This window comes from Branchiostoma lanceolatum, chromosome 19, assembly GCF_035083965.1.
Source record: "Branchiostoma lanceolatum isolate klBraLanc5 chromosome 19, klBraLanc5.hap2, whole genome shotgun sequence".
NCBI classification, from domain to species: domain Eukaryota; kingdom Metazoa; phylum Chordata; class Leptocardii; order Amphioxiformes; family Branchiostomatidae; genus Branchiostoma; species Branchiostoma lanceolatum.
Window position 1 is genome coordinate 1715008 of NC_089740.1, and position 12230 is coordinate 1727237.

The window sequence follows — 12230 nt, forward strand, 5'->3', positions numbered from 1 at the left end:
ACTTGAAGTCTTAGATAATGCATAGCTTTCAAAATACCAGTCATTGCACAGAATAGTGGCACAAGGGATCCACCTACCAGTTCCAACCGGATGGAATGCCACTTCAAACTCCTGCAGTGCTGTGGACAGCATGCCCCACTCTTCTGTCAGGTTCTTGGAGAAGCATGTTAGTAAGATTTTCAGACCTGAAACATTAAAAAAAGGCAACCTGAGACATCAACAGGCACTGTAAGTTACAGTTACTGTTAGTATTGATATTTTCTTTAAATTTGGATATTAATAAATGATTTAATGATAGTGTTAAAGAATCATTTAAAAAGAAAGTTTTTCTCCATAACTCTAAGCATCTTTAAAGGGGAACTCAACCCCAGAAGCGAGCATTATTTTCAAAAAAACATGGCAGTCATGAAAATGCTCAAGATCAGCCCTTAAAAGATTTCCTAACATTGCCTCATTTTTCTGAGGACACTCTTTTCAAATCTTAAGCATGGGTTTCAATGGCATGATTGTCAGAGATCAAAGTCAATTTTTGATCCAAAGCAAGTGGAAAATGCTGCAAAAAGGAAAGTGATCTCAAACCAGTTTAGCTCACTATAAAGAAGACAGATGCTATGTTTAATATTTACAGGTTCATTATACCTGGAAAATTCCCCTGGCTCTTTTCAACAAGCACAATGAACAGTTGACCACGGCTTATTGTCTCGTCCTAAAGCCCCTGGCACAAATGAGAAATTCAGCTTGGTCGACGTCCTGTCGATTACGCGGGCTTCGGGGGATTTTTAGAAATAAAGGTTGATCCAAATATTGGCCTTTTACCAGGTAAGTCAATACTGACTTCGTCCATGTCCAAGAGATGGTACCATCTCATGAGGGATATTTAGTTTTTAGTGTTCGATGGACGTCGCCCGAGATTTTCATTGGAAAATACGGTCGACGCTTGGGCGATTTTGAAACTTGGCGAGCTTCAGGCGATCTACAAAGTCGGCCGACGCCGGCATGAATTGTGACGCCGGCTCAAGGACTGCAATCCTTTCCAGTAGCATGTAGGTGAGCGACGCAGCCGGGAGTCCAACTCACGGCTTTTAGGTCCAAAGGCAGGGTCACTAACCACAGGGCTACACATGACAATTGTGTCGGACAGTTCAGAATAGAAGACGAACCTTCTGATAAGATGATCCGAAGTACTTTGGAGACATGTAAAGTATTGCCTTGCAACTTTACCTAGAACAGCGATGAAGGGAGTGATGCTGGAACAGGCTGCAGCTGAGTGGTCTCCAGCCATGGAGAAACTTGTCAGGCTGGCTGTGATACTGCCGGATCGCTGCAGGTGTGAACTCACCTCTTTGGCTGGTATCAGGATTCCCAGGAAGGTACTTACTGCATACAGGATGTCCCTTCTGCTGATCCGTGGAATATCTGGGGACATTAGAACTGGAATGAGTTAGAGCCTGTCTGGATGTAGTAAGTTTCATGTTGACACGGGATGTCCCTGTGATGTAGTGGTCTGCGCTTCTGTCACTTACCACATCTGGTTCAAATTACTTGGAACCAGAAGGCCCGAGTTCGTGCCCGGGTAGGACACCTCTGGACAAGAGGAGCATTCAGTCATACCAAAGACTTCATAAAATGGCGAATACTTCTGAAATAGTATGGAAGTTAAACACACTCCACTGCCAGTGGACTAGCCCCCTGCTGCAGTGATTGCACCACAGTGTGGCCCAGGGCTATGAAACGGGGATGGGCACCGCCCTATACACCTTATGGTGTGGGAGAATTTTAGCTAAACATGTTGATACATGGTTCATCCTGTCAATAAATCAACCGCAGACATCAGGAAGCATCATCCTGTCCAGACCTACAAAATAATGACTGTACAATGTATCAGAGAGAGCCCAAGTTTGTGTCAGCTATCAGTTTACAGTTATTATCATAATGACTTGTTACCTTATCTAATAACTGTACTTTCATTATACTGGGGTGGCATGGTGGTCTTGTGGTCAGGGTTGTTGACTCAGAACCTAGAGGTACGAACCCCTGATGGGTTTGTGGAATCGATAGGGTGGTTTACTGGGGTGGGCTAGTGGGGTGGGCTACCTCAGCATTGTGCCCTTTCTGGGCCTCAAGGCTATGCATGGGGGTTTGGCCTCTTATGGAATTTCCTTGAAGAGAAACTGGGTCAAGCTGTGGGTGGGCTAGAGGGAAGGCAACAGCTGATCATATGGCAGGTGGGGGGGGGGCAGCAATGAACTCCACCAAGACTGGTAGAAAAGCCATTTATCACAAACAAACAACAAAGTACTCACTAGAAAGGCAACATTTGCGAGCAAATACAGCATGTTTAGCCATGCTCCTCGCCATGTAAAAAATTGACTCCCAAAATAACAATGGACCATTCTAAAATACTTCCACTAAAAAAAAATGGATCAAACTTGAGTTTAAAAGCAATTATCAGTCTCTCCATACAGGAGTGGAGTCTTCCAGTAGCACCTCAACACAATATGGACCAGTCCAAAACCATATCCACTTATTAATTAACAAATACACTTCTGCTAACAAATGGACTTTTTCATAATCATTCCAGCTCAAAATTGAAATAAATAATTACAGAATCCTCCCCTTGCAAGAATGGGATATTCCGTGCCATCTCCATGTAAACTAGACCAGTGGAAAAATATCAGCTGAAAATTACACTCTTGCGCATAATCAACCCAGTTCAAAATTGAATTAAAAAAGATCAACCCCAGGGAAGAATTAAGTTTTCCATAGTATACATAATGATATATATGAAGATTTGACAGGAGAAGAAGGAAATGACCAAAAATGGGTGAAATATAAAAATGTGACACCCCTTTGTTTGAATGCATGATTCAATAGTATACACTTTGGGTTGAAAATAACGAAACCAAAACATTCATTGTTTAAAAAATCGTTTTGAAAGGCTGTATGGCAAACATTTGAATGAGGGCCTGTGTACATGCCAAATTTCACATTTTTTTGGTTTAATACATATAATAGGAACTGGAGATGTGTATCTTTAAAAAAAAAGAGTGAACAAAGACATGTACATGTAATCACATGTCCTAGGAATTTCCATACCATATTTGGCATGAATACTAGCCTACACCTGCGCCATGTAATTAGATTAACTCAATTGACCAATCAGGTGGTCGCAAGGCTCACAGGCATGCAAGGCCAGGTGCAAGGCACTTGGGGTCAATGACCTTTAGGTCATATGTAGTATTGAAAGTGACAGAAGTGGCAAATATTGTCAAGAAAGCCCAAAATAAATCGTTTTGAATATATGTATGCCAAAAATGGGAATGTAGTCCTTTAAATATTTGTTAAAGCCACATATACAGCAAATTTCAGGTCATTCGGTTGAAATACCAGGGCGCAGGAGGCCAAGATATGCTAAAAATAGCCTAAAAACCTCAATAAAATCACTTTCAAGGTCAATATCAAAAAAAAAGGAAAAGAACGCACATTGGTTTTTTGCCTACATTACCTCTGTACCAAATTTCAGGTCATTTGGTCAAAAAATGACAGAGATGAATCGATTTGAAGATTTGACAGGAGGAGAAGAAGAAGAAGAAACATGAGTAAAAACAATATGTTTAGCCATACTAGGTATGGCTAAACATAAATACAGTCAAACCTGTATTAGCGGTCACCTTTGCATAGCGGCCACCTGCCCATAGTGGTCACTTTTTGTCGGTCCCTTGGATTTTTCCCATTGACATAAGCATTAAGAATTAGGCTATAACGGCCACCTGTCCAACGCGGTCGCGGCCAGACGATTTTCAGTCCCGCGAGTACAGTAACACTGTCGGTAACGGTCACGGCGCGCCGGTAGAAGCCGCATCGCCACCGCACGCCGGGTTCAAAATCTTCATTTTTTCACGCAGTTATCAAATTTATGTGGATTCAACTGGATAGGATGATAATAAAGAAAACCAGAATGTTTTATCTTTGCTAGAAAATCCATGGTTTGACGCGAAGTCAGTATAATTTTCTTCACATGGCTTGCGTTTGTACATCGTAGCAAAATTGACCATTTCTGTGCATTTCGACTGGACAAATATTACAGCAGCTTTTTGGAAAATACAACTCGAACATGTAACAGTAAGTTCGGGAAATGTTTGAATGCCGGCCCAATATCCGTTTTCCCCGGTGCTCAAAGTCAAAACGTGTTTCGCGCAATTTTCAAAATGGCGCTGATAGTCAGCAGCATCAAGGAGGTTGGCAGCACAAAGGTCAACGGTAGACACCACTATTTCGGAGGTATAATGCGCTAAATTTATTTTGCTGCAAAGTATCACTGAGGATAATTACTTTACCAAAAGCTTTACAAGAATATTAATAACATTAATATGATGTAAAATTTGGGTTATTGCAATTTTCTGAAAAGAATAAAGCCATCAAAAGATCGATCTTCTTCTGAGTACCCTATTAGCATAATGGTAGAAGCTGATAATGACAAGCGGCAAGTGAAACAACAAAAGACTAAGGAAAACTATCGCCACGATTTTATGTTTCAAAACGGTCGAAAACGAACAGTAAGTGGCAACTGAGCAACATATATTTTGTTCTTAACTGACTAGGTGGCAACAACAATCGACTTTCTAAAATGTGACTTACCTATGCAATGTTTACATGTGTACTGTACGGTGAATAAATGTATCTCAGTGGGTACTGAAAATATGTGTCACTCGTGGTCATCATTAATCAACATTTTCTCCATAGCGGCCACCTGTCCTTAGCGGCCAGTTTTGGCCAGTCCCTTGAGTGACCGCTATAGACAGGTTTGACTGTATACAATAGGATGTAAGGGAAGAGGTACAAGGGGAAATAAACTGGAAGTCGGATAGGGCAGCTATCGAATGAGAGAGCCTTTTGTTTGACAAAATTCAAAACATATGTCTCAGATTTAGACTAGAATGTACCTGAATGCATGTGCTTGTATACACATGTAAAATGTATTTGTGGTTATGTGTCAGTACATGAGCGTGGGTTGGAATGTTGTGTGTTTGTACAATGTATAGTGTTGCTTTTTTTGCTAATTTCTTTCGTGTAGCCACAATGCTACTGTCCTGTTGGCTTGACTGAGCAGTAAAAGGACAGGGAACATGGTCATCCATCTTTAAAAATCTAAAACTGGGGATAACAAACTCCTGCACGATGTAAATGTATGCTCATTGCCCACCTCCACCCCCCACCGTAGCATCCCCAAAGCGATATGATCAGTTGCATTTCTTCCGGCCCACCCACAGAGTGACCCATCTTTTTTCCTCAAGGAAATTCCATTCAATGCTTAACCCCCATGAATAGCCTTGAGGTCCAGAAAGGGTAGAATGCTGAGGTAGCCCATGCCACCCCACTAGCCCACCTCATCAAATCCGCAAACCCATCCCTTACAGGTCTAGGAGAAAGCTGGCCCTGTCTACTTGGCCTGTCTACCCTGGCTGTCTACCTTTTTTTGGCCCCTATAGGGTATGCATGGGGGTTTGGGCTTTAAAATTAGGTACTAGTATTGTATCCTAAGGAATTTTACTTGGCTCCTTGAGGAAAAACTGGGTCAATGCAATTCCAGATGTGTGTGAGCTGGATGGAAGACAATGCCTATTGGGTTGGGGAGGGGTGTGGATGAAGCTGGTAAAGCAATTCTACCAAGACTGGAAACAAGAGCTTTAAAAAAAAGCTGGCGTTTTGGCTACATTTATGAGTGTGAATTGTCTCTTCCCTTTACTTGAAGTATTTAAATCTGCCAGAGAAAGTCACTCAAGGGCTGTTGAGTCTATAAGAAAAATTGTCATTTAGGGATAGGAGTACTGTTTTAATAGAGAAAGGCAGATTGGGGAAAGCATTTTTGGAGTTACGTCACTTAACTTAAGTGCTTTTGAAAAAGCTGGTCTTGGCCTACAACTTGTACTTATTTCTAAAATGTACAATAGGCTCATTATAAAAGCTATCAATGTAATTATGTACATGGCACGCAATAAAACATAACATTTGAAAAAGCACCATTGAATCATCAGCACTATGGTAATTGAGTGAAATAGAAGTTTATAACAGCTAAGGTTCTTATAATCTAAAATGGCTACCAAATGTCAAACAAATCGACAGCTACCTCATCCCTATTATTCTGGTTTCCGCATTTACAACATTTCTTCCTTATTTTCCTGGATAATTTTGCTAAAATGCATGATAATTCCCATATTTTTGTGCCGAGCGGCGTCACTTTCCACGTCCATGTTGTCTGAATGAAGTCGATACTGAACAATGGAACATTTGCTACTGTAACAAAGGATCGCTGTTTTGCAAACAACATCAAGAGCCTCTGTTTACATCGGGGATAGATGTCTAGTGGCGAGTGTTTTGCAAGAATCATCTTACCCCACATAGGAGCCGCTGCACGGTATTTTCCATTACAATGAACAGAAAAATTTGAATGCCGGGTTTGGAATCTATGAAGTCCTGTTCATAAGACAAAGGCCTTGTATATATTAAATGAATATTCAAAAATAACAAATATAAAATATTTCTTTATTTATTAATGAAAAAATTAAAAAATGATATTCATAAATATGATCATATTGATAGATTAATATAATATCAATATATATATTTGATATTCAATATCTAAAAAGACAAAAAAAATCCATGCACGGACACGAACCCAGATTTTCTGGGTCCAAGGTGCTACGCGTTACCAGATGAGCTAAGCTGTGGTGTGTAAGACATGCCTCTGCACGTAATGCTATACCCTCACTACATCGTATCATTTATGTCGATTTTTGGTCGTTTTCTTGACGAAATCATTTTTTTTCTTCTGCAATCTTGTGGTATAGATGTAATATGGTCATTTTTCAGGATATCAAAGTCCAAAACCACAATGCAATGATATTTCCGAACAGTTGTAGCAGTTACATGCGGTCGCCCTCCTATGTGTCATGCAAAGCAAGCCTGCCTGCCTTTTCGTGCTCCCGTGCCATATAAGGCAACAGCTATACAAGAATTTGGGAACGTATTGCCATATATATTAAGGTCTTCTGGTGTGCGACACAGTGTTGAACCAAACAGCATGCATCGAAGGTAAGAGCGAAGACATAGCGTTTTGGCGCGAAGGCGCCAAAACGCAAAAAGGTTCCAAGTACATGTACACAATAAATGTTCCTGAAATGTTAAACAAAATTGAAGTAGAAAGTAATACAAGGAAGGAAAGAAAACTGGTAGGATGAGCCAGGCAACAATAGGACCTTTCTTTGTCACAACAGCTAAATCTATGTCTGACACTCCTGGGGGTTACTGTAGCTCAGATACTGACGAAATCTTTAGCAGCTGCTGCTCTGGCAAACCATCCTATCAGTTTTCTTTGTTTACCTGTACCCCCATCACACCTCTTCTATGTAGTATAACAATCCTAGTACATTTTATTGTATACTTAGATGTTTGTTTATCAATAATAGATTTTCTTCTAGTGTTGGTGGAGTTGCTAATAACTGTCCCTATCCTCCACCAGTATGATCCAGCCCACCCACAGCTGGGATTGCCACTGACCCAGGTTTTCCTCAAGAAAAAATTCAATCAGATGCAAAACCCCCATGCATGCCCTTGGGGTCCAAAAAGGGTAGATAGCCAGGGTAGAAAGGCCAGGTAGACAGGGCCAGCTTTTTCCGCAAACCCACAGGTCTAGATGTTGTGGCAGTGGGAAAGAGCCTGGGAAAGGCTCTTTAAGCTGATTTCTCACTTGACTCTGGCATAAATCAATACAAAAAACATCAGTTAGGGACAGAGGTTCCTCGGATAGGACGTTATATGGATGCCGCGTGTTTGAGGACAGCCACACCTTGAGTTAAAGTACCCACCAAGAGTAGGGGCCCTTCTTGGTGCGAACGAATCCAAACCAGTCTAAGTGGGGTAGGGAATTTCTTGATCTGAGCGTTGAAGTCGAAACCTCTGCTTCTCCTATATTTGGTCAGTAACTGTTACTAAAATTAGTCCTCACTCTTAGTGAGTAGTTGAGCTTGTATCAAAACTGTTGTCTAATGTAGGATTAATGCCGCACTACGCGCTACTTAGCAGTGCACATTGGGCATTTATGCTGGATTCCCTCTGCTCCCTTTGGAACAGAGCATTAGTGCCAGCATACACCCCTGTCCTTTAATTATCATTTTATCACCCAGTCTTCTTGGACTGAAGGGGAAGTGGAAACCCTGTCCCCTGGCACCAGCCAGGGGGGGTGGTCACACCAAATTAACCCTCTGCCCCCTAACTACAGTCCACCCTTGTCAAAACCCCCAGCTGTTGCAGGGTGCTAATGTATATATGTCAAGCATGACTAAAGGCCATGGCAGAAAGCACCAATGCTGGAAAGATGCCAACTAATTGGTTCACGCCTTGGTCCAAGGCATGGCTACTAGGACATTAAGGGACTGGTATTTGGACAGCCATAATTACCTTGAAATTACCATGGCAGTGTGCACTAACCAAGCATTAATGCCAGATTAGACAACAGTTTGGCAAGAGAATTGATGTTTCTGACTGAGGGAGAAGAGACATTATTACAGCTAACAGTTATATTAATATGTAACACCTTGAAGGGACTTTAGAGTCTTGATATATGTGGTGACAATGGAGTAAGAAAATAGCAATGACTACCTTTGTTTCCTGTTCCAACTCTGATCAGCAGTGGAAGCATCAAGTTCAACATGGATGTATCAACCTTCTCCTGGCTAGGGTCGTTCACAAACCCTCGCAGACCTTGGTCCAGTGTCAGATCATTCTGAAGTAAAATATCAAACAATCAACTTTTTCATCACAATACTGCAGCAAGTTTTAAAAATCACAAAGTCCTTCTTCTAATAGATACTGTCATGTAAATGTTCAACTTGACATTTTTGCTGTAGTTTTAATGTTTTTCGCTTCATGCGCTTGCCTCCTGATTAGGGGGGTGAGAAGTAAGTGGAACAGCGGCCCGACACTACAGGGCCGAAGTAAATTAAAGCTCTGTTCTTCTCGTACGGAATAAAATCTATGCGTTTTTTTGGTGTCAACTGTTCAGCACTGAACTTAAAAACCATTAAAATGCTTGTTCTGTCATCTAACCACCTACAATATTGTTTTTGACCATAAACTTAGAACCACAGCGAACACTCTGAGCAAAATTAAACTCCTGCAAACATTATACCTTAGGCATTCATATGATTATACATTGTACAGTATACTGTTACTGCAGCTGCAGTAGAACTTAAGACTGATTTCATTAGTAAACACTCAGGTCACACAGTCATTTCCAAAGCTAAGACAGGAATGAGTGGGAGCTGAAAGAGATATATTATGATTTGGCACTGTCATTACCTTGAGAAACTGGATCTGTGCAGCTGCTAGTCTGACAACGACTGCACAGAAGCTGGGCGGTGGAGTCATGAGGGCGCTGATGCTAGGTGTGCTCATCTGGAGGATGGTCAGTCCCTCTCCAGGTGCACTGGAAGCATCAGCTAGCAGCAGATTCACACATACCGTCACCAACAGCTGTTAAAACACACAGGTGCTGCATTACTGGGACAGGATCCGAGTTGAACTCAGTCTGTTAATTAAAAAAAAAATTGAACGTACCCATGGCCAATGGATATTTTTGACTGATTAAAGCCAGTCTATTTTCAAGAAATAAGCAATCCATTGCTTCTGTGATGTCACATTATGTAGATAGAACACATGACTTGGTAAGCAGTGGATCATACATGTAAGTTGTAGAAAGTCAACGGCACAGTCACTCTCACCGAGTCACTTGTACTATCTGCTCTCCGAGTCATGTGTACCATCTATGCATAATGTGACGTAACAGAAGCAGTGGATTGCTCTGACCGATTCCAATAACAAAGAATGGAATTGGTAAGTTTAAAATTTGGGTATGTCCAATTTCTTGTGTTGGAAAATGGAAATTACAGTGATCCAGAATGACTTCTACCTACCACAGATGAACTTTCTGTATTAGATGTGCATACTTGCAATCAACCTCACTGAAAAAAGTTATGCCCTTGGATTCATTCAACAATCATATGTTTGCGTTCTTGTTCTACCAAACTATGACAATCAACATTTTGAATGATGCTTTTTCCACAGTGAAGGCCGTTCAGTAAACCACTGTAACAGTTATGACTTCAGTTTTTTGAAATGTCACATTCTCATGATCAGTACTGTTTTGATACAAGAAGTGTTGCAAGTCTGAATCCAAAACCAATGTACACTCATAATTGAAAATTCATTAAAAAGGGATTTATAGTCACAAAAGGATGTTTCTCGTTTTGCTCTATTCTACGCCATTTTGTGCCCATTTCCCAAATTGTAAATTCATCTAAAATTTCAAAGATTAGCAATTCCAGGCGACAATTGCGGCGATTGGCATTGGTTTGTGCCACTTTGCGAATGCCAAATTAGGCGCAGTCCAGTGAGATACTTAATCTTTATTGTCTTAAGTGGACTTTATTGTTTTGTCTTACATTTAGCTGCGGCAGGTGTGCGATGATGTTCTGTTTGGTGAGAGTAAAGTACACGCCTTTCAACAGGTTGGTTGCAGAGACCCAGTCCAGGTGACACTGGATAGAAAAAACAATTCTCTTAATATGGAAATTTAAATCAAATGAAGTACACATTGAGGATTAATTTGAGACATTAGGGAGAAATGAGGTTTGATACATGATAACATCATCATCATCATCATCATCATCATCATCATCATCATCATCATCATCACTGTGGCTTCATTATCAGCTTCAAAATCATCATCATCATCATTATCATCATCATCATTCTCACCATTCAGTGGATCATCATCATCAATGTTGCTTCATTATCAGCTTCAAAATTATCATCATCATCATCATCATCATCATCATCATCAGTGGAACATTATCATTATCACTGTGGATTCATTATCAGCTTCAAAATTATTATCTTCATGATCAGTAGATCATCATCATCATAATCATCACTGTGGCTTCATTATCAGCTTCAAAATTATCATCATCTTCATCATCAGTGGTTCATCATCATCATCATCACTGTGGCTTCATTATCAGCTTCAAAACTATAATGATCATCACCAGTGGATCATCATTATTGTCACAGTGGCTTCATTATCAGCTTCAAAATTATCATCATCTTCATCATCAGTGGTTCATCATCATCATCATCACTGTGGCTTCATTATCAGCTTCAAAACTATCATGATCATCATCAGTGGATCATCATTATTGTCACAGTGGCTTCATTATCAGCTGTGAATACATTATGAAGACACACATGGGAACTGGACATTACCCTTAAAGATGGTCTCTTGTAGATCCTGCTGAACAGCCTCTCCAGTTTCCTCAGCAGGAGAACCAGCGCTGGCCGTTTGGACGGCACGGACCAGTCAATGATCGGCAGCATCTCGGTGAAGTACCTGACAAGTGGACAGATGTAGAATATTGTGTCTAGTAAATGATTCAACTTGAATTTGTAGTACGGAGAAAATGCAGTGTTCACAGTCATATCATGGAAACATTTACTGCCAGATCTCAGAACTGATGATAATGACATAAGGATTGCTGTATTCAAACACTCTTGAAACCAATCATTAAAAGAACATCAAATTTCAGCAACGTATCTAGAGTTTATAATGAAAAAAATCACATTATGCAAATGCATTTATCAACATATCGTCCTTGAAACTTTTCATTTCAGCTATGAAATATAATCATAATGGTACTTAGCTTGTAAAGTTATATCATCAACAACGGATAGTCAAGTCAAAGTTTATTGCACAGCGCTTGTAACAGGTACAATCTCTCTCGATCTCTCCAAGAAGGTTATATCTCTCTATCCATTTTAACGTCTTTTATTACCTTCGCCGGGAATGTATGCATTCGCGGTAAGGTTATGTTATCGGTTATGCCAGCTGTAAAGTGGGTCCGTATGTATGTCGAGATCATAAGTCGAGAGAACTTTGACGGATCTTGCTGATTTTTGGTAGGTAAGTGGCGGTGGTGGGAACGAAGGTCAAGTTCGAAAATGGTTAACCTGGCGTTTTCCTAAAGTGCTCCAGTGGACTTTTTTTGTTAGTGTGTTTGTATGTAGACAACATAACTCGACGTATTGATGATGGATCTGCATGATTTTTGGTGGGTACGTAGAGATTGTGAAAACGAAGCTCAAGTTCAAAAATGGGTCACCTGGCATTTTCCTGGGGT

At 40.6% G+C, this 12230-nt stretch overlaps 1 protein-coding gene across 2 annotated transcripts in view; it reads right to left on the reverse strand.

Moving 5' to 3' along the window:
- LOC136425098 (protein unc-80 homolog) overlaps positions 1-12230 on the reverse strand; it is an 85046-nt gene that overhangs the window by 8758 nt on the left and 64058 nt on the right. For both annotated transcript variants that reach the window (XM_066413888.1, XM_066413886.1), the window contains exons 48-53: positions 11320-11443; positions 10500-10595; positions 9358-9531; positions 8659-8782; positions 1222-1416; positions 78-185 (exon numbers count right to left, since the gene is read on the reverse strand). In XM_066413888.1, coding sequence (XP_066269985.1) covers positions 78-185; positions 1222-1416; positions 8659-8782; positions 9358-9531; positions 10500-10595; positions 11320-11443 — 821 coding nt within the window. The remainder of the gene's footprint in view (positions 1-77; positions 186-1221; positions 1417-8658; positions 8783-9357; positions 9532-10499; positions 10596-11319; positions 11444-12230) is intronic.